Here is a 27,603-nt window from a genome sequence, read left to right as displayed (position 1 = left end):
CTCATTTTGGTTTGTATGCCTCGCACAGAGCAAAGAGATCCTTTTCCAGTAATTGTTTTTGAAATCTCTGGATGTAATAAACTAGCATACACTTAAGAAAAAAAATCACACTCTTCACATATCAACTCAAAACTTTCTTCACAGAAAAGTAAGTGCATAACTGTACACAAAAAAAAAAGTATCTGCTTTTTTAGCATCCTATTTTCATTTTTACTCCGAAAAATAGGACTCAAACTTAAACTTTCTCTACAGATTATTTTGTCTTCAACTGCCTCATGATAAACTGTCAGCATACAGGAAATCTAGACCCCAAAAAAGTCTGTTTCTTTAGAGTAGATGATGGTTCTGAACTCTGCTCCTGGCTATAATCACTGACTTAGCTGTGTGACTGTGGAAACACATAGATAGGATTGTTTCTATGTAAAAATGTTAGTATATCTGAATAAGCACATTGGGCATTAATACATCTAAAATTCTAATACTAAAAGTAATAGATAAAATAAGTGTAAACTGTTTCTGAATCACCATTCTTTCAGTTCTTCCTCTTTTTTCCCCCCTTTTCCCAAACAGTCCCTGATTTCTATTTTGACAAAATCGTATATTTGTTTCACACCAAATGTTATCAGTTTTGGTATCAACAGGTATCAACAGTTTCTGTGAAAGGTATATGAAGTTGATAAAAAAGGGAATGACAGCCACATGCTGGAAAATCTAGATTCTTCAAGAATCTATAAGAATCGTGTATACAGTATTGAATAATGAAGAGAAATAAATAAGAGCTACACCCATTTGTTTGATTCCAAATAAAAACACAGGTTTAATGACATAACTACGCTGGGAAACTGTTTACCAGTCGGATGACTATGTTGTGTCACTTTTTGTCTCTTGGTAGGTGGAGGGGAAGTAAGAGCTGCTTCTCTTTATTTCCATTTTCAGCAAAACCACTTTTTTTTTTAAGGAAAGTTTTTCCTCAGGCTAGGTGCCTACATCCGCTATGGACCAGGACAATTTGATTCTATTTATTGCTTAAATAGAATAAGTAACTGAAAAAAATTTTGGAGAGAGAACAGATTCTTATGGTTCACCATTTCAAAGAGACAATATGTGCAGTAAATGGTACTTTTGTGGAAGGAATATTAAAAACCCAATACAACATAGTAATAAAGTATGAGAAACAAAAATGGAGATTACATAATAAGCCTAAACAAACAATAGTTTCAGAAACTAAGTTGTGGGGTTTTTTTAAATGCATTAGGAATTTTCTCCCTTTGTACTTCACAGCTTTGATAGTTGCTAGGATTTAATGTTTCATTCGATATCAGGACTGTTCTTGAAAAGATATTCTGCCTATAAACAGAAGAGTTTCAAAGTTAAAATTGGGGACTTGAAAATAAGTGTGAAATACACACAAAATAACAAAAATATAGTGAATAACATTGCTTTAAACAAAATCACAGAAAGTATTAAATGGCTATAAAATGTAATTTCTGGAAGATATGTCAGAGAAACCTCTTCCCCCCCAAATACCACCAAAATACCATCTACCTCATTCTCCCTCTTGGTAGCAATCACCCCATTCCTATCATGGGCAAGAGACAGAAGTGAGCTATTTATGACAGTACTTGCCATTCCATGGCAAATCCTAGGGAGTACCCTACAGCCCGGTTTCTGGGCCCAGAAGAGTAGATAATACAGCTCTTTAAAAGTTACAAAGTTAATAGGGAAGATCTCATGCTCCTAAAGCTACAGGTAGTTGTCACTGATCAGTAAGCAAAAAGGTTACAACGATTAAGCATTCCATAGTGCTTAAAGTGGCACAGAACGCTGATGCTTTCATTTTAAGCTTTTGCTTGGTTAATAAAACATTTCTTTTCATTACAACAGTGATAGCTTGTTAATAACTTTCTTAGTATGTGCAGGAAGAACAGCAGCACAGCAATAACTTTACAGCATCTGAATTCTTGTCTGAATGCAATGCTGACCCTGCTTTCAGCTCAAAGTTGAACTAAATAAGTTCTTGAGGTCCTTTGCAACTGGAATTATTCTACTAATATCTTAGAGGATTTTACTCATTAATTTATCTGTGTATTGTAAAGGGAATTACTCGAAGAGCTTTCATTCATCGTGACAGTAACATGTTCTCTTGTGCCTAGAGGTGTGTAAGCAGGATGGAGAGTGATGTCCCCCTTTCTGCAGGCCAGTGTGTCACACAGCAGACTTGGCAGGATACGTAAGATGTGCAGAGTACGCACACTGAAGAGAAACAGATTCTGGTAGTGATTCTTGTCCTGTTACCATTTAGCAAAAGTGGATTATTCCCTTACTTGATACACAGTATGAATTGATGCCATAAAGTGTAGTTGCTGCGTTTTTAGTTTTCGTAATAATTACTGCTCACCAGAATTCCAGATATTATCCACTAGTTAATTGTTATCACGACAGTGGGGAAATAAAAAAGTTAAGTCCTTACGTTAACAGAGATTCTTTTGGTCTATGTGAATATTTTCATTAAGCTTTTTCAAACGTATATAAGAAAAAAGTGCAATCAACTTACCAGAAAATCGACTGGATCATCTGGCCTGATCCTACAGCATTCATTTATCCCTTGCATAAGTGTTGGCATGACATTCTTCATTAAATAGTTCCGTAGTGGAATGGACTGGGCTTCCAATAACTCTTGTTCTTGTCTTTTCACTTCCTCCAGATGTTTATTCTATAAATAATGAACAAAATCATAAACAATAAAGTTTATAGCATTTACCAAATAGCACTTGACTAAATAATAATGGTGGCCTAGAGAAAAAAAAATAGTGTTAGAAGCTGTGGACAGAACTTTAAAACTCACAACTTGTCAGGAAAAACTATTAACTGCTTATTAAATTTAGAGCACGTGGCACACTGAGGACAAAGAATTGAACATGATGAAAACTGAACTAATCTCCTTAGTAAAATTATTTTATTTTTTCTCTCTTTATATCCTGAAGTCCTCCAGTGGTTCTGTTTCCATAAGATACACTGTATCACTTCAAAAATTAGTACATTGGAAACACAGACAGTTTCTTGAGGGTTCTTTGAACTGGAGGGGAAGAATAATATTTTTACTCAGAAGAGAGCCCTGACTCTCTAAATAACTGTAAGTTGTGTTGGGTTTTTATTTGTTTGTTTGTTTTGGGTTTGGTTTCTTTGCTTTATTTGTATTTCATTTATGTCAGTTTTTGAGGGGGATGAGAGTTAAATAAACTAAAACTCCAGGGAATTACATCTGTTTACACCAGCTAAATTTATTCTTGAATTCAGGTTAAAACAAATACAATGATTGCACTTAAAAAGTAGGACGGGTGGGGAAATAAAACTGCTGCAAGTTTTTCTTTCTTCCATTTAATAGCACTTAATAGCATGCATACTTGCAGTAGTTTTAGCCAGATTACTCAAAAACATTTTTATTGTCCTCTCTCCTCTCATTTTATTCATGAGACATATATAGATACATCAAGCAGATGATACCCTGAAGACAGCTTTTCTATACTCAAGGCATAACACAAAAGCAATGTTCAGATAAAATGGATATACCAATATCTGGAAAAGATATTTACCTTATTCACTCAATCCAGGAGTGCTATTGAATATATCCTGTAAGCGGTCTTTGGTCACTACTCAAAGACAGCAATTAATCTACAGTCTCAAGGACAAAAAAATAGTTGCTTAGGTTTCCTGTGTATCTGTCTATTTAAAAGGATAAACTTAAGCACACATTTTATTTAAGCACTTTAGCTTTGAATAATGCAGATTTTTGCGCTCTCTGAAAGTTAGATGGTTTTGGATTGAATATAGCTAAAAATGTGTTAACTACCCTTTACTAATCTCTTAGACAAGTTTACAGGGAGTACAAAATGCTGTTTAAGGTTGAATGAAGCTGTAAATAAGTATAAAGATAATAAAGAAAACTTATTTACAAGGCAACACCTAAGCAATGTAAATGCTTCTTTAAAACGGAGTAATTTTAGGGTATTATTTCCCCATAGATGTGGATGGGCATTCAAATGTAAGAAAAGGATTTTTCTGTGCAATGATCAGTTTGTTTTTAAATACCTCTAGAAGAAGACAATAGAAGAATTGCTTTCTGGTGAAACAACCTGACTTTGGGTGTGAAGGAGAATGTTCTTATAGTATGCATTTCAGGTTATTTACCTAAAATGTCCTTAGGCATGGCAAAATAAAAAAGGAAAAGCATCATGTGCAAATCCTGTGAGGTTAAGTAGCCTCAAAACCAAGTACTTATTAAAGTATTAGGAAACACAAATCATCCTTCAGACTGCATCAGGTATTCCTCACTAAACTGAGGACTCGGCTCTCAAAGGTGTTTCTCCTGCAGGCTCAGAAACCTTTCTGCAATACAGACTAGAATATTGATCAGTGTTGAGTTAAAAATCTTGTTTGAAAGGCATAATTAAGACTTGGTCAGCTGCTTAGAAGGAAAGTGAGCAAAATGCAAAAGTCCTAGAAGACTGGTTATGGGAAAACACCATTGATTGTAGAAGATGTTTATAAATGGTGAAATAAAAGTGTCCAGCACCGCAAGAACAAGACGAGTATCATAAAAGTATTTTAAAGACATGCTGATACCAACATGCAAAAAAGTGCTATGTCTGTAATCAAAAATAGACTATATTCTTTAGGCTGGGCATCAAAATGCACTGTGAAGGTAATCTAACCCAGATCTAAAGTATGAGATAAGGAACTAGAGAATTTATGCCACACTTTCCAAGTGTATTTATGTACCAGTTTGCTGGAAGGCATCTAAAACATACATAATAATGGTTTCCCAGAAATACGTATTAACCTACCCACTCTTCCCAATTTGCCATCCTTTCAGCCCTTTCCTCAGCTTCTTTACGCTCTTGTTCAGCTTTTTCTTGAGCTTCTTTGACAAGGCATTCCTCAGCTGCTTTGCGTTCCAAAATCTCCTTTTCTTCATCTGTCAAACCATAATTCCGAGGTTCCCCAATTTCTTTGATGATCTCTTTTACAATAAGTCTGTTCTCAGGATCTTCGAATTTGGCTACATCTTTTAAACAATAGAAGAGAGCACTTTTAAAAGCTTTTGTCAATTATTAATAGACTTCAGTAAATAACTGCAAGACCTGAGAATACATGGTGTTCACACTGTTTGAATTTTCAAATATAAGATGTTATTTTCAGTTGCTTATAAATGACAATTTTTTTCTACGCAGAATGAAGTTTTCTACATCTTATTTTATTTATTAATGTCAGCTAAAGTAGTTTGTCTTTTTAAGATGATGTAAGGGAGATATGTATCCAAATAATTTTGACAACTATTCTGTTTATCAGTTGCAGTTTGCCTAAGTTTTGAAACTTGAAAATTAGGTCATTCACTATCAGAGATAGTCACAAATCTTATGTCAACTTATCCAGATGCATAAAACCATCAGCTTTTGACCCTGTCTCCCCCACAGGTTACACAATAGGTTCTTGGGATTTGGCAATAGACTCCAAAGTTTTCACTCATACAGATTTACAAATACACAGACCTATCTCTAGTTGAGCTCTTACTGTGTTATATCTACAAAACAAATCTGTAGCTTCATGTAGGAGCACAGAAACTGAGCAAGACCTTCTCTTTCATTTCATTCCTTCTCCCTTTTAATCGCTGAAGGCTATTTGTGTATTAAACTTGCAAAAAAGAAAAAAAAAAGAAGGAAAAGAAAAAACAGAAAAATGAGGAGCGTCTCCAGGGCTTTCTGGGCTTTGTATGCATTCAGCATGGGGAGGCATCTGGCAGAAAGGGTATAGAAATGTGCATAGAAAAGTGGAAATGTGGGCTTTTCAGTTATCCAGAGAAGATAGAGATAAAAGGCTTGTTCAGTGGTAAGAGACTGGAGATGTGAAGGCGCAGAAATGGGTAAGGAGAGCAAGCAAAGGGGAAAAACCACAACAAATAGATTACAGAATTTAGATGAGAATCCAGTAGTCCCTACTCCACAGTCCTCTGCTTTATGAAGTTATTTTGAAAGCCATTAGCAAAGCATGCTTCCCATTTCTTCCTAATCACTAATTCAGATGGAAGATAGCTGTCCAACGCTAACACCATTACTGCAAGAGTTTAAGTGTTTGCGATTTGGACCTGAAGTCCAAAGTCTGCTAATGAATTGAGGAGAAAGCTAACATAATTCTACATGATAAAACTTATTTTACAGCTTCTTCTTTCAAAAAAATCAGGAATTACATTCCTGAAGTATTCCAAATTAAAAGAATAATACACTTGCTACGTCAAGCAGTCCCTTGTTTCTGCAATTTTAGCTGCACCTGGATAGAAAAAATACAGTGCAAACCACTTTTCTGGTCATTTAAAATATTGCTAAGAACTCTCTCAGCATTGAATTTGAGGTCTCAAAGTTTGCATTTTTTTCTTAGATGGCTAAGCAAGAATACAATGCAAATATTACAGCAATCATAATTAACTGCATTTATCCTCAAAAATAAATACATTTTAGATAAAAGGTGAGGTTAGCACTGACACTAATTGAGAGTAACAATCACCAGAAAAGGAGTTAATAAATGAAGATCTTCAAAGCAAATTGCTATTATAACTTTAACGTGCCTTTTTGTAGATGATCTAACATGCCTGTGTCACCATCCCAAATTTGCAGATGAGAAAAACAAGGCACAAGATAACTGACTTGCAGACTTCATGCAGTGAGTCACTGCAGCAAAGTAGGGTTTCCAGAGTCTTGAAGCCCACTCCTTTGCACTAATCATATTTCAGACTCATAAAAACTAATAATCATAAAAGCAATTCATAAAGCCATATGTTATTAATTTCTAAAATTAAGGTGGAAGAAAGATTTGATTAATTTGAATCAATATTTCACAAATCAAGCATGATTTTTTAACCATTCCCCTGTTTAAATCTGATACTACTTAATTAATGGATCTGATAAAGCATCATCTGGGATGGAAGGGTATTTGCAGAGCTGAAGGTTTCTCACTGAAGTTATCTTTGTAATCTGTCCTTACCATTTTACAACAGAAAACTATATGCTTGCATACTTCAGTGGGTAACAATCAGTGATGTGAACATAGATAAAGAGGCAGTTCCCGAGATAAACAGAACCTAAAGACAATGCTCCTTTGAAGATGAGAATCAACACTATAAACTGAATGTGAAAATCATCTGGAAGTCACTGAATGTCACAGTTGTGATGCCTGAATAATTAAAATTAGTGAGTGAGTTTCCTTATTTGGAATGGACTAGAGTTTAAGAGTAATCTTTGGACATAATTCTTAGCAGAAAACACTGCAATATTCTATCCTAGAGTATACATTTTATAGTCCCCACAAAAATGAATCGTGGTCTTGGACAGTGCTACTAATTGCATAACCAGAAGTGTCTAAGGTAAGAATATGACCAATTGATGGCATCAGACCTTAATATTTACCATTTCTTACAGTTACTTTCTGTAGCCAAATTACCTCAATTCTAAAATGATTCTACTAACACACAATTTTTTTCCACTACTACACTTCCTAACAACACACGTATGGTATTATTCTCAAGATAATCTGCATGACTGACATTAAATGTTTAGGAAATCAATTGATTTAGGAAATCAATTATGACTAAGACTGTTCAACAATTAACATCTCATAACTCATCTCAAATGGACATTCCGAATATCAGCAGTTTGATTTTACTTGCAGGGTTTTCCCTTGTTCTTTCTTTTCTCGCTGCCCCGTCTCACCCTGTCCCCCCCAAAAAAAACCCAAAAAAACAAAACCAAAACATTTTTCTTAAGAATGCTGTCACCCTGATCTCACTGGTTTTGAATAATCAAATATTATAGTAATCTTAAGATTTCCCAGTAACCATAATTTTCTAGATAGTGTGTAAGGGAGACAAATTTTCTCATATACAGGCATAGTACAAAACAGAATCAGTCCTAGCCTTCCACCTTTAATAATTTTCTTCCATGCTTCATCATTTACAGATTACCCGCTTCATCATTTACAGGTTACCCATATATTGTCATGGCATCTGAGGATAAACCTAAAGAAAAAATAGGAGCAGCTATAATACTGAAAGTCCATGAAAATATACTGTTACACCAATCTGGAAGGATACCAGTACAGAGCTCTGTAAGCTAAGTCAGAATTTTTTTTTTACCATTTAGCCTACAAAAATGAACAATTAAAAACCCTATTTGTAAAAAAAGATTAACTGTACGAGAACAATTGAGAAACCTTAGGAGTATACAGATGTTTTTGCAGGTTTGTATTTAAGAGGTTGTTGTACATGTATTCCGCAACATTAATTCTATATTCTAATATACAGAATAAATATTTTATATATATATCATATTACTATATGATCTTCACAAGTGTTAAATTTCTAACAGCAAAACCTTTATATTCTTAATATACCTACTAATTTTATTATTTCATACCAATAAACTGAGGATGTATTTCAAGTTCATCAAAATAGTTGAGAACAGTCTCATCTTCTGTGTTTAACTCTCTGAAGAGATTCAGAGATTGTAGGAACCGGTCCTGGGTATAATAAGTTCCAGCAACAACACTCTCCGGCAGATTTATTATTCTGTTTATAAGGAATTTATCAGATGCAGTCAAAGAAATAACAAATTCTGTGAAGAAGAACACATTATTAGTGCTTATGTGTTATTGTTTTTCTTCTTTCTTACCTATTTTCTGTTAATAATAAATTTTAAACCACAATTGAACATAAATAGATGGGAACTGTATATATATCTTTATAGAGAATTTAATTGTCAAATACTTATACTCGACTTCTCCAGTTAGAGCAATCCAATAGTATTGAGAGTGTGTAAAGAAACTAAATATACCAATTTCACCAAATTCTTTCTTAGCGCTATCAACAAGATTATTCTTGCAATAAACAGCACAAAATCTTAAAAACAGCGATGCAGCATAGTCCAAATTTTCTGAGAAAGCTATCATACAACCAATGCATGTAATAAGTAGAGAAGAAAAAAAATTCTTATGAACTATGCAGCCAAAGCAGCAAGTAACATTGGAAAATTTAACAACTCGCTTGTCAAGTCATCTAAAGTCATCACCCATCACAAATAAAGGTGTATCTGCTGAATTAAAGTAAATTTTAAAAAAATAAATTGAGTAGTACATTAAAGATATTATGCCACCATATGCCATAAAAATTTAGCGTCAATGTTATTTGTAGTACTATTGGTAGATAAAACCACAAGGAATCTTTCAAGTATCCATAAAAAAACCCCTGTCTTCTTTCTTCGCTTCTGAAGTGACATATTCGTAGTTTCATTAGGTTTAGTCTTGCAGTATTTTAGTAACTCAACAATCAATTCGTATTTATTAAATATGGCATCATATAATTTATCACAATATATTCTCATATTTCTGTTAATCTCCTTACTCAACACTAGTGAAACCTGTTAATTTAACAAAGCCAGGAAGTAATTTTTCTGATACCAGAGAGAAATTTGCAGAATCAAGCACAGCGCCCTCTCCCCGCCACCACACACCCCACCCCACCCCCCAAAAAAAAAATCTAAAAGAAAAACCAAAAAAAAAAAAAAAATCTAAAAGAAAAAAACCCCAACCTTCAAAAAAATCCAATGACAAACCCAAGAAAGCTTCCCCAAACCAACAGAAATCCTTTCTGGACTGTTCTGTTTTCTAAAGCAAGTTTCCTCCAAGGTTGAGAAAGTATCTTCTTAAAACAGATCCCGTGGCTGAAGCCCTTGTTATGGGAAAGAAAGTGGCACTTCTCCAGCCCATCATAATAATTCATTCACATTTCCTCTTTTGAAATGGTGGCTAAAAGTGGGTTTGTTTATGAATAACAAAAATTATTTACTCCAGAAATCAGCAATTCATAAGTGATTAAAAATTGTTAGAAGCCTGCCTTTTAAATCAAACCTTTATCCCCTTCATGGACGTGCAAAGACTACGGAATTTTTCAGAAAGTTCTGAATTTTCTTCACTTTCACTGAAACCAGTAAATTATCATTTACTGAAACACTAAGCATTTGAGATATTCAATCTTTATACTATCTAACCGTACACATCCTGTAATGCAAAATATGCCAACTTTATTGTTTGAATGTAATGAAAACTTCCAAAGAAATCAAGAATAGCAAAAACACCAGGATGAAGCTATCTCTGCATAGATGAAAACCAATCTATTTTAATTCCCAACTTCACTGATGCATTAAAATGAATTTGGTAACATCTTTCAAGATACCATACTAAAGATAAACATATACTTTTTTAGTACGCGAAGTTCAGAAGCTCATTTTTGTTCCATTAATAGCTGCTGTAATCACAACAAAGGCAGCTGCTACTATTGTTATCAGCCAATAGTTGATGATGTTTTCACAAAAAGAAAAAGAAAAGAAGAATAAAATGCCCACAAACCAACCCAAACCCTTCCTTTTGATTAATTGTTCACTTCCGAATAAGAGGATAGCAGCATTACACAAATTAGATATTTATTTTATGTTAAATTAAATATGAACAGATGGAGTGATATTTTAGTCTTCTCGTTGGTGGCAGCAATATTTCAAAACTCTTCTGTTTATTTAAAAAGAAATCTATCAAACGTACCAGGTGTGATTAATGTATCACATTTAGGTATTTTGCTTTTAATTTCTTCATCTTCACTTTCCACTAAAACAAAAGTAAAAAATGATTGACGTTTTCATTTGAAGCAACAATATCATTATATTTGCAAAAAATGTGCCCAGTACAAACACAGGTTTGTCTATATTCAAATTATACTATCTATTGGAAATCAATCTAACCTAGACACCAGTTTAGATAATTGAGTAAGTAATTCATGCTGCCAGCTGTCACAAAATTCTGCCTTGGGACAGTAATAGTTGTTTGCCTGCATAGAAGAGGTACGCACATGCATGCACGATTTTAAAACTGCTGTCCTGACCCTGCCCTCTGCTCCTGCCAAGTACATTATTCTGCCAAAAACAGAGACAGGGCTCAGAACAGTGAGTAGAAATGTTTTACAGTGGTATGGTTAAAATGCTTTCTGCTACTAAATGTCTGCTGTTCTGAAAAATCAGTAAAACTGCCTGAAGAGCATCAGCTGAAAATGATAATTTACAGACCAGCATATTAATCTGAACAAAGCTCATGATGTAATTTGCATATGGAGATAGTTCTTGGTCTTAGTGCACAGACAGTGCTTGCTCACAATTTGAAATGTATGTCGCAGAGCTCCTCTGAAGTCGTATCTATTGTAGCTGATGTAACGTACCCACTCTAATCTGGTTCACAAAACATGTATTGGTGCAGTGGCTGGATCCCCTCATTAAGCAGCCCTTAAATATGAAGAAATTCTGCCTCAGAGCTTGCTTGAGTAGAACAGACAAACACAGAACAAGAAAGCATCCTCTGTATTTGTGCATCTACTTAGTACAAAGACAGTCTGAAAACCATCTTGTGCTTAAATTAAATAAGGTGTATTACAATCCCTCTTAACATTTTAAGCATCATGTGAGAACAACTTTGTTCTGTGTCTTGCACTGCAGTCATTACAGTGCTGATGCACTTCCACTACCATGGCACTGAGAACAATAATGATAATGACAGTATCAGCAGCAATAAAACCCAAAGCAGCAGTACTTACAATTAAAAAGATCTTTTGCCTGGTCATAGGTCTCTGGGAATCCATCTAAAACATATCCCTGATTCCTACAAGGCATAGATTTAAGCTTATCCTTCACACATTTAATAATATACTGATCATCGAGACGACCTAAAACACAAAGAAGGTTAATGGGTATCTATTTTATGGAAAAGAGATATCTAAAATTATTTTACTAATATTTTAATTGACTTATCAGAAAAACTTCTATTTAGATCCTAAAAAAAAAAAAGTGTATTTTGAGTTATATGTATATTACATGTTGTCAGCAATCAATGGATTATAAATGTGTAACTATAAAATTGCATTTGTGCTTACAAGAATATGAATATTAGAACTCTTAAGATACTAAACATGAAGTTAGGATTTTTTAGAATAATGCAATCAGGTATTAATAGAAGCAGCAAAGAAATATTTATAGAAAAAAACATGACAAAACAATAATTTTTTATTTATAATTAACAGTAAGGCTTGAAGATAGTCTTGCAAAACAAACATGAGATTGGTTTTACAAGTGTCATTTTCGGATGAATAGATTGAGATACGAAGAGGTTTATTAAGTTGGCCTACATTGTCGAGCAAATATGTGGGACTAAAAAGCTAGATTTGACCTGATTTTTTGTCCTTTTGCAACCATTGACTCCAGTTTCCTACATTATTTCGCTTTGGCATTTAAAAGTCTTAAATATTTATAAACCATTGTAAACATAAAAGTATGTTACTATTTTAAAAGACATTATTATTTTAAACAACAAAGCAGGGCATGCAGAAGAGATGCTGCCATAGATCTCCTTACTGAAGCTTTTGGGTGCATTACAAGTTCATTGCTTTACAGATACACAAGATCCAAATCAGGTAAACCTTTAACAATAAAATGCATTTTTAAGGAGGATCATTTTATTCCACATTGAAAATGATAAGCACTAAGTCAAAACTACATGACTCTATTCAGATATAGATGATAATTACTACTTTTCATTAATGGCAATTTTTATTGACCTTTTTTGATCTGCAGACTTTAAAATTCTTTACAGGCTTCACTAAATACTATTTATGTTTTAGAGATAGCGAAAATGAGGTATAAGGTAATTAGAAAACCCCCCACAACCTCATATGACAAAGCACTAATTCTTTTTCTGACTAGAATATTTTTCTTCTTTGCAATTTTGCTAAAGATGTGTTTCACTAACTTTTTACTTTATATTTTAGAATTTGTTCCCTGTGCTGAGGAGAAAACATGATGTTTTTAAAAACATCTGGCCAAGAATCTAATGCTTCTGAGTATACCATTGTTACTTACACATCAACTTACAGGATAAAAAGTGTTATATGAAGTGTATGAAAAAAGATCAGTTTTAATATACAAGGTATACAATGTATAACATAAAACACTGTACTTGATTTTTAAATAAGGCACATATAAATGTGCCTTTTAATATAACGCAAAGGTTCTAAAGCACAAATTTATCTCCTGATCTTCTATTTGCATAGGGTCGTACTAGTTACATAAAACCCACCTTAGTACTTTGTATTTCCTACCTGAATTCTTCTCCATGCTTTCTTTTATTTCAGATAATAACTCTTGTGCTGCTTCTACATTTTTACTCTCGTCCTCTTCATCATATTCTGCCTCTTCTCCCACACTGTCAGAGTCCAGTTCTTTAGACGCCACAACTTTCTCCTGAAGACAAGATCAGAAATATGAATAGGCTCAGAAATTCCATAGCCAAATTTCTTTTGTACTCAGATGTAATAAAAGGGAAAAAAGCAAACCAACAATTTCTTTCACATATACTCCTAGACAGAGAGATACTGAGCAACCTTCAGCCTCTAAAAAGAGTTCAGTGCATCCCCCAGAGGTGATCAGTATGTCAAAAGATATTTCCATTCTAAAATAATGGAATTATAACTAATTTTTAAATGATGCCAAACATTTTAAAATCCCAGAAATCAAAATAATAGCAATATTAGGAAACAGCGACACACCAGATTTGCTATTGTTTCAGAAATCACATCATTTATCTTAATGTGATGCAGCTTGTAGTGTTTGCAGAGCTCTTCAGCAATGGTAGATTTGCCAACCCCAGGAGGACCATGAATGCAAACTTTGAGAGGCTGGAAAAAAAAGAAAGATATAACATCATTCAAACATGACGTATGCTGTTACTTAAAAGGAACAATCTTTTTACTATAACTAATAGGAAATAACAATTATAATTAAAACTGAAATTTTATTTTAGTTTTATTCATTCATTTATTTCTCACTGAATATCTCCTATATCATCCACAGGCTTTGAGTAAGTAACACAGTTACTGAAATTAAATGTACAATTGTTATTTTGACCTCAAAAATTTCAGATCCATCACAATCTTAAGATATTAGTGATTTCTCATTTCAGCCTACCTAGCCTGTGGACAAATAAGTGTAATTCAGATTCAAACATACACTTATTAAATATATTATGCAACAAACTCCAAATTACACAGCATTAACTGCCTATTTAGTAAATCTGACAGTGCAAACTGCAAATTTTATTAATAGAATGTTGATAGGGACAGAGGTCTAGCTAGCCTTCCCTCTCCTTTCCACTTGGTATGTCTATATTTTGTACTGAATTTTTTGAACTACATGCACGTGTACGCAGATGCAGTAGTTAACCCAAACACAGATCTGATAATCCTTTCAGAGGTACCCAGGGACTTTTAATGAACAACCTCGAACGATAGTAGTTGTGTTTTGTTTTACACCTCTTGAACTCATGTTCAAAGTTTGAACAAGATTTAGACATGCTGAACAGCTTTATCATACCAATCAATACTTGAATGTATTATTCAATGCAAAAATGCAAGCATTTTTCTGCACCTTTCAATAACTTTCCCTATACATTTGAATACAGAAGTTCTAAATATTAAGCTAACATAAGATACAGCAAAGTTGCTCACGACATTACACAATAGAGCAGGGTAAAACGAAAGCTACGTTGTGGTTGAATATCCTATCTCACTAAATATCTAGTTAAAGATGTCCCTGCTTACTGCAGGGGGGTTGCACTAGATGACCTTTAAAGGTCCCTTCCAACCCAAACACATTCTATGATTCTATGGTTCTGTATAATGAAGGACACAAAATACTTGCCTAACTACTGACTATTATGAAAAAACTTACATAAAAGATATATGTGTTGTGTTCTTGAAGCAAAATATACCAGGAATGCCATATATTGTATACAGAAACTAGTTTCAGAACAGCAGCTTCTCCATCAGGGAGCTTATTTGCATTTACAGGTTTTCGATCTTAAGCATAAAAGAAGTAGAACTTAATGATTATTGTTTAAATTATTTTTTCCTCTTTTTTAAACTTCTTCAATTTAATTTTCAGTTTTTATGTTCACTTATTTTGCATCTATCTCAGTCTTCCATGTGTTTTTACTTAAAGAAATTAAAGCTTGTGTTTATATAACCATTTCTATTGGGGGAAAATTAAAAAAGAAAGAAGCCCTTAAGAACAGTGTTCACCAAACCATTACCAGTAATCCTCTACTTTGCTTGTATTCCTTGACAATCCGTTCAACGTTCTCCACCAGTCCTGCCTCAGCAACCCACTTAATGTTGAAAGTCTCTTTCAGAAACAGAGATTCCATTCGCAGGTTCACAAGCAACATATCCAAATGCATTTGCTGAGGGAGCAAAGCTACATTTACTTACAGAATTAAACTATGCATGTTAGAAGAACACTTAGCTTAAACTAGGGACTCAAATGGAGGCGTGAGAATAGAGAGAATTAAAGCATAGGGAAAAGAAGGTTTACACACAAAGCAAAACAGACATTTTAAGCTTTCAAAAAATATAAACATTTTTATATATAATATAAATACATTTGTATTTGAATATTCTCATGAATGATTAGAATATGAACCATTAACCAATTATTCTGTACAATACAAAGGTTTCATATAATTGCAGGGAATAACCTCTTCTATAAATTTACGAAGTACCATCTTAAAATTACCAGGGTTGTGATTTGTTTATTTCTCCTATGAGCAGTTTATTCCAGATAAATAGATTAATACAACATAGCTTATGTATGCTGTGTCCATCAGCTTTAGTAGCACTTTATTAACTTTTTTGTTATTTTTATAATCTTGTGTAGGTTTTGTTAGAGTTCTGCAGTATGCTCAGTGCAGCAGTGATATCAGTGCTTCACTGCTTTTCTAAATCAGGCTGTAACTCCTCAAAATAGGCTGTTCGATGGTGGTTAAATTTTAATTTGTTTATTTTCTAATTTAAATTCACTGTCTGTATTTTTAGTCATGTTTTAGGTTTAAAATTTTCTGGTGAAATAAAAAAAGAAATTATATATTTCATGATATCATACTCTTGAGTTTACATCCTTTCCTTAAGTAATAAAAGGAAAATAGTACTAACTGCTAACTCTTTGCTCAGGAATGCATTTTCTTTTGGAATCTTCTCAATTTTTCCTGGTCCAACATTTTTACTGATGCACTATCAAGAAAACAAACAAACAAACAAACAGCACTTATCAAATCGGATTCTTAGAAAAAATTGAACAAGACATCTGTGGATGAAATAAGTGCTTGAAATGTTATGTTATACTATACCTAAAAAATCAATATACTGATTTGAAATAAACAAAGCACAGTATATTAACTTTAATGTTAGTATTGAACACCTTTGTTTTTGTTTTGCTATATGATTCCTCTTTAGTACTTGCAATTAAAACAAAACAAGAAAAACCCAAACAAAACGCCAACAACAAACAACCAACCCAAAACCACTGAGAAGTGTTCCAAATCTATGTTCTTAAATCTACGTACAACTTCCTACTGCTTAAGATCTATTTGGAGACCTATTTTATTCCCAAGCACTTTCACTGCAGGTTCTTGAAGTATTTAATTCTGTAAACAATCAGGAAGGGTTTTCAGATGAATGTCACTAATAACTCTCCATATAACATTTTAATTTCATCATTAGACAGAAATTGTTAGTTACTCCTACAGCCCTTAGATTAAAAACCCCACTAGATTCCATAAAATCATAAAAAATTGTATAGTGTGTCAGGTCAAATCTACATATATTCCAGTTCAGTTCATTCTACAATCTTTTTCTAGAGTTACATTAGTTTTATACAGATCCTCTAACAAGTTATCTGCAAAAAGATCCTGAAGCATCCAAACTCTTACCCGTGCCCACTAACGCAAAGCATCTCTGCCATGGCCTTGTCTTCTCTAAGTGATCCTTTCGTACCATAATCATCAGTTTGCCTTATAGATTTTCTGTCAGGCTTTTTGTTCTTTAAGTGTTTGAAAAAAGGATATTCATTTTGAGTCTTTCCTGATAGTTGATCTTCAAGTGTTTTTTCACTTATCCTGGCAGATTTCGTGATCTTTTCTGTTGTGTTTTCTTTATGGACAAAACCATAACTTTTTGAAGTTTTCTTCAACCTATAGTTTTATGATGCTAATTTTCATTTTCTCTTTCAAAAACTTTTCTTAATAAGTAGCATGCAATGGCCTTATATGGCTATTAATGTAAGTTTCAATAGCCTCTACCCTTCTTCTCTAAGGACTTAAAATTTTTAATGTCTTTTGTGTTCATTTTTATATGATGTTCTTTCCTATGGTTGACCATAGCTGCAAAAGCTATTTTGACCTTTGCTTTGTCCATAGGAAAGTTGACTAATTGCATTATGGTCACTTACACTGAATGGCTCTTCAATTACTAACTTTTCAGTGAGACCCTGTATATTTACCTGAAACAAAACAAAAGTTGCATCTTCCTGCGAGCTGCCTAACACACTGTTCCATGAAACATTTTTTGACACAACCAAAAATATTGCGCTGTTACATTTGATCCTTAGGTAACATTTGCTCAATATACATGAGCAAGTCTCCTATTACATTGTATTAGCTGACTCTCACTATCAGTGTATCAAGAGTGTATCTCACAACAGTATCATCAAGACTATTTCTAGACTTAATTTCTAAATAATTGGAAAACAAAGATATCGTCTTACAAAATAAAGCGAAAAACATCTTAAAGACTGAGGATTTAATTACAGTACTGTGAATCCCATAACAATTCACCAGAACTTTCTTAGGTAAAATTTCTACTTAATGATAATACCACAAAAGCTGGTTCTGCAAAATCAGGTCCAAGTAATTTATTTCGTTCAAAGGAAAGAATTCTTAGAAGATTTAAGTAATTTTCCCTGTCATTTACTACACAAGATAATTCAGGAAGACCTAGGAACTTGTACTTCAGTAAAATGTATAGCTTTTAAAACCTTAAAGATAACTGGAAAAAAAAAAAAGGAATAAAATCTCTTACCTTTATTAATTCTTGAAGAGTGTGCATAGATGCATCTACTGCAAGTATATAACGAGACCTTGGCCTGTGGTCTGCTATATTTTGTACGACTCTGAAACATAGCAAGTACCGTCAGCGCTGGTAGTTAGAGAAGCATACTGGGCTTTCATTGTTAAATGTATTTCAGAAACAGTACAAAGGGTTTGTAAAAATCTTGCAGAACATTTTAGAGCATGACGTTTTCATATATATTTTCCTTAATACAGAAGCACAGCTAGATATTTTATTTGGAAAGAGTACAAAGGATAAAAAGCAGCATCTGTAGAAGATATTAACAGCCTGCTGTAGAGTCCAGGATCCATTTCCAGTTCTATGCCAGGTAACCGGTATCACACTCTAGATCAAGCATTGCTAGTAATTTTTTAAAAGCACAGCACCAGTGCAACAGTCAGATAAGGTTTGACTCAGTAAGAAGGGCCAAAGAGTGTTCTTAAACCCACCCACCTCCAATTTAAAAGCCTTAGTACTCTCCAGTAGATTTGGATTTGTTATCTAGCTTGGTATCAATTATTATCCAGGGGATTGGTTTTTTGTACTTACGCTGCTAAATCAACAACATGAATAGTTGGAATAAAATTGTTTCCATCTCCAAAAACAGGTACTGCAGGTGTCTCACTAAGCCAACCTATCTGAAAATACAAATGCAGAAAAGGTGAGGAGAAGAAGATTACTTTTAACTAGAACTAAAAAAGGAGTATTTGTTTACTAGGCAAATCTATATGTTCAGGATTTAAAGTTCAGTTTCTTGAATTATTAATGTAACTGCAGTAAAGGAAACAACTCTTGAGAAATACTGTCTGGCAGCCTACAAAAATGAAGAAACTTTTTTTTTAAAAAAAATATTCTTTGATTTTGATAAATGTTATTTTGTATCCCAAATAAAAGTAATGTTTGGCAAAAAAGAGAGTATAATGTTGAGAAGAAAGATGTTTTTCCTGATTCCACTGATAGGACAGATATATCAGTTCTCACTGTAAAGTACATATGGAGATACTATTCAAAAACTATGGAAAAAACTAAAAAAACATATAGAGACAAAAAAGTGGAAAACAATTCTACTTTACCTAAAACATTTCAAAGGGATCAAATAATCAGTTTGTTCACAAAAGGGTTACGCTTATGATACCAAAGCTACTAAAAATGCTTTCAATTCTAGTGTGGTTTGCCCCTAGAAATTAAACGAACGTCCAAAAATAGCTGGATGTCTACCTTAAAAAAGTAGTGCAAGAGTCCTTCCCCAGCTCCATATTGATGTCCTGAAGCAACAACATAAGTTGAAAATTTATGTTTGTTCTGTGAAGTAAAATCGACAAGAAAATTTTAATAAAAATATGGTACTGCAAATGGGATACTGACTTACCCTGAAACTTGAATACTAGTGTTGTAAATACACAAAGCATGTAAATAATATCACTTAAAATTTGTAGCTAGATCAATTGTTGCACATCCTGTAGTTTCATAAGTCATATTGCTAGTATTTCCTTCAAAAAAAACATTGCTCAATCAGAATTGACCTGTCTACATTTGAACTGAAATTCTAAAAAAATTTGTAAGAGTTAAAAAATTGGAAGTAAGTTATGTAAATCAATGAAGTGAACAGGATAACTCATGTTTCAACTTTCTATTTCCAAGAAAAATAACTGTGAAATTCATTGAAGCCATTTTTTAATTGCATTATATATGTATTTGGCTGCCTAAAGAAGTAGGAAATGCTGGATCAATGGTTATACAATTGTTTTACTTTCATTTTGATATGCAATTTAAAAAAATAAATAAATATATATATCCGTGACCATCTAAACATTTTCCTAACCACACATCATGAACAACCCACATATTTCTTGCTGACCATTATTGCATAATGTTATAAATTTGCATGTCTTGGCCACCAGCTTATGTGAAAAGTTACTGCTTGGATTAGTGTTGAGGATGGTTATACAGAAAAAAAAAAAAAGATTTTAAAATCATCTTAAGGAGAAAAACTTTCAAGAAAATCTTTTAAATTAGGACCAGTCACTTTGAAATTTTTAAGGTAAAACAAAACTGTTAAATAATTCTCATGATGTGAAGATCCTAGACATTATATATCTACATAACACTATATAAAAGAACCTGCATTTACTAGCAGAGGGAATAAAAGCCAAGATTTGGGATCTACTTTTTTTTTTTTTGTGGAAAAAATGCATCTTTTGTTATCATCTTTATAATATTTCAGTTAAAACTAAGAACACTGTTAGCCAATCTTTGAGTATATAAGCAAAGCATCATATAAAGGGATGACAAGTTATAAAATCCATGTATTGTATCTGTGTATGGGATTTTATCTATCTACTTACAAGGGAGAACTTTGCAATAAAAACTGTGTCAGCTCAGTTGAATGAAACAGCTTGTTAGTAATCATGAGAAACATTAAAATTAGAAGACATTACAAACAGCATAAGAGCTCCCACACTTAGTTTCCTAGGGTAGAACCCAGGCAGAAACTGTTTGTACCTTAAGAGCAGCAACTCCCAGGATTGCTCTGGGCAGACTGCAAACATGCCCCGGGAGAAAAACATCCTGTAATTTCCATCTCCTAGCAGGAAAAACCTGCCTCTTGTGAAAGCACAGGAGGTGCTATTTCTCGTCTCCCTTACGAAGAATATAATATGTAGAATTTTCTTCCATCTACCTTGCAGTAGCCACTTGTGGAGACAAACCATGGTTTGTCACCGAGTGCTATACTTCACTGAAATACAAACCTCTGAAACAGGTTCAAGTGCTCTAAAAATATCTATTTAGTGTCACAAGTCATACATATGAAAGACACTACTTGAGATTACTTGGATACACTTCCTTTAAAAAATAATACAATTATTAAAATAGTAAAAATAATACAATTATTAGGCAACCTCAAGTTACACACAGCATGTTTAGTCATGGGTAAAGACTTTCAAGTTCCTGTGTAATATTCATTAAAGCCACTAGATGTCACATTCTAGCTATTATGATCAGTTCTAGGCTTTCGTTGTTTACATTTGTTTGTTTGATTGTAATAAAATGCTTGAAGTGGGAAACAGGTCTAAATTAATGGATTCAGGAGTTGCGATGCCACTGAGAATAGAACCAGCAGATGAAGAGCTCCTCTGTCTGTGGTAAGCAGATGTTTCTCCAAGGATTCCGAATTTGGCAGGACCTCAGAGTCTCCAACTTCTCTCTGACAAAAGCTACACAGCCCAAATGCACTGCCACAAAGGTAAAGGTAAAAAATTGCTTGTGGTAAAAAGCAAAGACTTCTAGCTCACAACTCTTGCTGAATTTTAAGCAAAATATAAGTGGGAGATACATGAACTCCAAGGAGTGAAATCTTGCTTTAAGCAACAACAGCCATTAAATTGCACTCTGAACGGATATGAAAGCTAAGAAACCCTTTTTTTCTTGGGTGCAAGATCTTTACATGACTGACACGGCTGCTGAATCTCAGTATTTCCTGTTGAGCTCTTTGCAGGTGAGTGGCAACACTGTCATTTCTTTCACAGATGGCACATTCCCCAGATGCCACTGAATTTAGAAATGAGTAAGAACTGCAATCCAGAAGTCTCCAGCCATTACAGGAAGCTGATGTTGATCTGCTGGGGAGAACAGATGCTTTGGAGCCTTCCTATTCCAAAGTGCTGACAGAAGCTAAACTGGGACAATAATACCCATTGAAGCTGCCCCTGGAGGTCTGGAGGAAAAGGCATCTGTTTGAAATGCTGACAAGAGGTATATATTGAAAATATTCAAGTTGCTTTACTGTGTACTGCTACATATTGTTCCACTGTCTTCTTAACAGACATTCAGCCTGGCAAACATTTAGAAGCTAGTTATGTGAGTATCTTTGTTATGTAGTGACTCACTGCTTTGGACTAGTCAGAAAAATTGAGTCAATGGTTCATCTGGGTGTTACTGGTGGCAGAAGTTATTGTGAGGTTTGGTGGACACTGTTTACAATGCTCATGTTTCTAACATCACAGGTATGAAAGTTATTCCATAGTCTGATAGAATAACTCCATGTTAGCATAGTGAAAGTAAGAACAATTTATCACTGATTTTTCAAGCTGTAAACCAAATTTACCGGCATTCTGTACTATTAAACCCATGTTAGAATAGAATATAATTTCTAGTGCTATTTTCTCAGCAGGGCATAAGATGACAAGTGTATACTCTAATCAGAGTAAGGTTTTTTTCCCCTCTATAATTAGCCAGATAAATTTCTGCAATGGACACTAAATTATATTTATTATGTGAGACTGCTAACACACAAAGAGAATGACCAAATGCCACCTTCATCATATAATGTATTTCATTGTCTTCCAGTTCTCTTTCCTAACTCTGCAGTACTCCATCTCCAATGACATCAGCATCAATTTTCCTGAGTTGTGAAGCACAATCTGAGACACTGTTGGTATTTATTTCATAATAGCTCTTAAATACAAAGAGAGGCATTGTCTGTTCTCTAGTAAGATTAATAATCTAATCAAGTTGAAACAAAGCCAAAGGAAGTGATTTTAAAACACATATAAAGTGATAACCTTTATCTAGTCATTCTGAGTCATCTCTATGGCCATGATTTTAAAGTAATTATAGGGTGGAATAAAAGTCAACAACCACTCTGCTCCAAGAGCACAAACTATCCAGGAACATGCTAGGTGTAGCCAGAATATCTTCTAAGTATTTAAATGAGACATAATATTTACATAGCTTGCGAATATCTAAGATGCTGCTTTTCTTTAAAACTCCACTTTTCTCTACATTCTTTCATACTCAAGTCTTTCCCCACATAGGCCTCAGCTTTAATGTTCTCTGATACAAACAATGAAACAATGTATTTTTTTTAAATGGAATAAGGATGATTTACTTACTACCTCAAAAAAAAGACAGAATTTGGGATTTGTATTATGCAGACACCCATGTTTCAAAAAACATTATAGTCTTCTCTATATTTGGTATTTTACTAATAATTGATGTTATCCATATTTATCAGGAGAATAACATACTCTCAAAATTTATTCAAATTGTTGGTAATTTCCATTACTAAGATAATGCTCTAAGTGAGAAGACCAAGCAACCTATTTTTATAAAAAAGTTCTTTACATACAGTTTTCCCAAGTTTGAGAATGAGTTTTTCAGCATTTATGTGATCTATAAAGTCAGGATGAGCTTTTCTTCTGCGATAATCTTCATCAGTAAACGGGATCTCGGGATCTTCCTACGAAGGAAAAAAATGTGACTGTGATACATGTAAAACAGAACAATTTTGAAAGGCCTAGATGGTTAAAATAAGTCCTTACAAATATTTTCAAAACCTGTTTTAATTTTGATTTAACTTGAAATTCTTAAAACTTCTGATTCTGGTACTTCAGGTTCAACATTTTGAAAATCTTAGTAGTTCAATTTTCACAGCAAAAGATTTTTAACTACTTTTCATATGTAAAACACCATAAACTTTTATTATATATAGAATTACACAAGCTTGAGAAACTCTGACAACTGCTACAGATAACAGTAATGTGCACAATTTCTCTAAGACTAAATTTGAGAATTGCAATAGCATACTACAAAGAGTCTCACATGGTTACTGACAATACTTATGATATAAAGATATTTTTATTTATCTCTCTGTACACTGATTTAAAGATGTATTTCATTAACTATGTAGTAAATATGGAATTTTTTACGACTGAAAGACAGCGCGTATTGTGGTTAGCATAGGTCTTACCTCTTGTCCAAGCAGTCCCTAATGTCTGCCGGTATCATTGTAACCCAGTGCTTAAACTTCTCTGTCCAGTGAAATAAATTTAACAATTTTGGCAGTAAGTAGTGGTCCAAGGTGAAAGGATCATGAGCAAAAACACACTTGCTGACACCAACTTTATTAGTTGTCGTTGAGGTGCATACTGAAATATTTTCTTTAATTGCATTTAATGAATATTTTCCATTAAAAGGAAATATTCAGTTAAAGAAAAATGTATGTTTTCACATTACTTACAGGGTCAGGGGGTTTGCTTTTTGCCCAGCTCATTATTGTTGAAATGAGGATAAATATCTTTGGTGTTGCAAAATGTGCTATTTCCATATGTAGGGCTGTTAAATGAAAGCAAAGGATTTAATTTATTGTAAACTGTATGGCACAAACTGTATTTTTGCATTTATAAAGGTCCCGTATAGACATTTATACCATAATATTCTATGTGATGTGTATTTTTAAGCAAATAGTCTTTATTTGGGTTGGTATAAAATAAAGATAATAAATCAGGAAAGAAAACAAATAGACAAATAGTGATAATAAAGAATCAAATTATTGGGAATCAACATAACCTCCATAGAGCTACGTATCGGGGGGGGGGGGAGGGGAGGGAAGAAACAATCTATACTAGGAGATGATTCATTGATTCATCTTTATTGACTGCTGAGATACTGAAAGAAAATAGAAGTGTAGGGGTTTTTCTATGATTGAAACAGAAAATCTACAGAACTCAAGTAAAGCTTCCTTATTTTAATTTAGAGCAAAATAATTAAGTGTGGGTTATGTTTTTTTGAGTCCTCTAAAACTGATGATGGTATCCAACTATTTATACTATAAACAGGAAAGCATAATTTAGTTTAACTGTCACATAAAGAACAATATTGCACTGTCACCATAAAAAGATTCCAGATGTTCATTAGAATTTGGATATAACAATCAGGAGAAAGTTTCAGGAAAACTGTTAGCAGTATTTTTATATTGGACTTTTAAGTCAGAATATACTTAAAATAATTGTATAAAATATTGAAACATTATCTGAATATCACAGGAGCAAATTTTCTACCCACGTCCCGATGCAAATAGATAAGACGATGGTTGATAGTTATTTAGGGAAGTAACTGCCTACACAGATATGTCATTTAAAGTGTTGGACCATTCCATGACAGCTTCTCTAGCTTACAAATGCTAGAGCGCGTTCCATGGTTCCTCACTAATTAATTGAAAATTAATAAAAATTAAGTATTACGGTAAACTACAAATCCCAGATAATTTCATTATACACTTATGTTAAATTTTGATGGCTGTACAGCAACAAATTTTCTGTTCAGTTAATAGCTATACTAACCAGAAGCAGCCCATGTTGCTTCCTCAATTTGATTTGCATCCTCAGTGATATTATATAAAACAATCTTACACTCAAGCAAGTGACTTAGGAGCTCTTCTTGAGAAGAGACCTGAAGGAAAAAAAAAAGTTAGAATCTGTCATTTAACAAAAAAATAAAACCCCCAAATTCCTTTTCCTTGAAAGTTTAACTTACTAATAGAATGTAGTGGTCAAACACTGGGTTGTTAGAATAATTCTGTTGGAATAAGACCGATATCAAACTTTATCTGCCAGATACAAGTAAGATGACAAAATTTAAATTAAATGCTGAAACTTCTAATTTACAGTATGCATTAATATAGTTCAAAAAGGTGCACAATTTTTAGTGTTATTTTAGGATTTATATTTTCAATGCAATTGTGAGTATCAAAGGTATCAGTGACTTTTATAGGTATTTTAAACAAGGATCAGCTGGTAGAATGGTCAAGACATTAAAAAAATGTCTATTTCCTTGGAAAATACCATCCTGACATTTTTGTTAAATGCAGATTGTCTGCATCACTTGAGCAAGTCCAACAAACACTTTGGGTAAGAGCAGTGATTAAGATTAAATACTGCCAGCTGTAATTTTCTGATTTCTGAACAGCTCAGCTGATAGACGTTTAAATCAAAATTTTCAAATGTTTGAAGAGGTTCTGGATAACCAATTTTAGACAGTTAGAGGTGATTTTAGTTTCAGAAAACTAAATCAAGCAATAAAAAAATCACATTCTTAAAAGCAAGCTTCCTTTAGTTAACTAAATTCTGGACATATCTTTATACAAAGGTGTATGTTTTCAGAACAATTAACTGTTAGTCAAAGCTGTGATTTCAGTGAATAGTTAAGAAAGGGGACACCAAATTTGATTCCAGCACCACTACCTTTAAAATGGTGATAGAAGACACAGAGGAGACAAGAGAGATACTTGAGGTGTGTGTTTTGAGGGAAAAAGAAAGCAGACCTGCGGATCATCACTGTCTTGTCCACAACTACTTTTTTTAAAAATATATTTTGAGTCTGAGTTCCTTCCTTTTACTATTTGCTGTATCCTCCCTAGCAGGGAGGAGACAACAGTGTGCAGGAAGCAGAAGGAATAAAATATATGCACACAGCTTCCAGCAGCAACAAAAGACCATTTTATTAATGCATGTCATTTTATATGACTTGCGCTATTTCTAACGTTGTCTAATGGCAACCTGAAATAAGAGTCTTACTTACTGCATACATTTCCTCTGCAAAATGTGGTTTAGCACTCTCTGGCTTGGAAAGGGTACCCACTACTTGGTAGACTCCCTCCTTTGGCTTACTAGAAACTTCCGCAACTGAATTATTTTCATCTTCCTCCTCCTCTTCTTCTGCTGCTACGCTTTCAAGTGATGCCCCAACAACACATCTGGATAAATACTGCAATACGCAAGACACACACTTGTATGCAAATGTATATTGCATCCTACACAGCTTCTCATGGTCTTGGGAAGACACCAGCAGTGCTGAGTAGCCCTAATCCTGTTGGAGGTGGCGTAGCTCAGAACGCAGCTTTCCATGAACAGGAAAATATGAGGGATGCCTCAACCTCAGCTGCAAAGTTTTGTCTTGACTTGTATCTTACGTATCAAAGTGGAAGGTGTTGGCGAGTCCCTAGGTGCCTCTTCTCTGCAACCTGGCTCCCCTCATGCAGGTGGTCCCTCAGAGGGCTGTTCTCTCCCTCCATCAGGATCGGCTGTTACCTCAAGTCTCCCGACCTGTTTTACCCACACCTCCACTCCTAACTCTCATTTTCTTTCTCCTTACCATCTTAACCCCTTCCTGCCCCCAGCCCCCCTCCTCGGCTGGGTGACCCCAGCTCCCTGCCCGGCTTCCCACCCGGCCGAACCCCCCGGAGGCCGCGGGCCAGGCGGGCGGCGGGGGGGAGAGGGGCGGCGGCGCCTCAGGCAGCGACCGCTGAGGGAGAAGCCGCGGCCCGCGCTGTCACCTCGCCGATGCTGCGGCCGCAGTAGGAGTCGAGGTGGTTGAGAAAGACCCGGGAGCTCGGCGCAGGCCCCGCCGCCATGGCCGCGGACAGGGACGCGGCCCGTTGCTAGGCGACGGCGCGGTGCGCTGGGGCCGGTGGGCGGGGCTTGGCCGCCCCTCCCATGGAGGGTCTCGGGCAGCCCCTCCATGAGGACCATCGTCAAGATCAGCAGGCGTTTAGTGTGTACGTACACCCTCCTTTTAATACCTAATTCAATCTATCCTGCCCAATTCTATACCTAATTAAATCTGTATCTATGATCTAGCAATCAATTTAGCTAATTTATCCCAGGACAAACAGGGACAGCGGCAGCCAACAAATTAGGGGCTTTATTCCTGACTTCTAGGCGCCAAACAGGACAAAATGTATGTAGCACTAC

The 27,603-nt window shown here is 34.4% G+C and overlaps 1 protein-coding gene across 1 annotated transcript; it reads right to left on the bottom strand.

The window, feature by feature from the left end:
* Window positions 1–843: 843 nt before the first annotated feature.
* AK7 (adenylate kinase 7) lies at window positions 844–27,263 on the bottom strand. Its single transcript, XM_054197525.1, has 18 exons — window positions 27,186–27,263; window positions 26,432–26,617; window positions 25,195–25,303; window positions 24,093–24,187; window positions 23,202–23,312; window positions 19,292–19,375; window positions 18,623–18,711; window positions 18,044–18,134; window positions 16,121–16,198; window positions 15,223–15,372; window positions 13,682–13,810; window positions 13,235–13,376; window positions 11,678–11,806; window positions 10,639–10,701; window positions 8,463–8,660; window positions 4,845–5,065; window positions 2,555–2,713; window positions 844–1,347 (listed from the first exon to the last, which is right to left on the bottom strand). The coding sequence occupies exons 1-18, from the start codon at window positions 27,261–27,263 to the stop codon at window positions 1,309–1,311; spliced, it is 2,151 nt and encodes a 716-aa protein (XP_054053500.1). The 3' UTR covers window positions 844–1,308.
* Between the last annotated feature and the right edge of the window lie 340 nt (window positions 27,264–27,603).

The sequence above is a fragment of the Rissa tridactyla genome, chromosome 4 (genome assembly GCF_028500815.1).
Source record: "Rissa tridactyla isolate bRisTri1 chromosome 4, bRisTri1.patW.cur.20221130, whole genome shotgun sequence".
Lineage (NCBI taxonomy): Eukaryota > Metazoa > Chordata > Aves > Charadriiformes > Laridae > Rissa > Rissa tridactyla.
This window is presented reverse-complemented; position numbering and strand designations above follow the sequence as displayed.

Coding starts and splice junctions, on each gene's coding strand:
- AK7 (XM_054197525.1), bottom strand. CDS start 27,263: ATGGCGGCGGGGCCTGCGCCGAGCTCCCGGGTCTTTCTCAACCACCTC. Junction 16,199..18,043: donor CTCTTCAAGAATTAATAAAG/GTAAGAGATTTT, acceptor TTTTCTTGATAG/TGCATCAGTAAAAATGTTGG. Junction 15,373..16,120: donor TCCTGAGCAAAGAGTTAGCA/GTTAGTACTATT, acceptor TTGCTCCCTCAG/CAAATGCATTTGGATATGTT.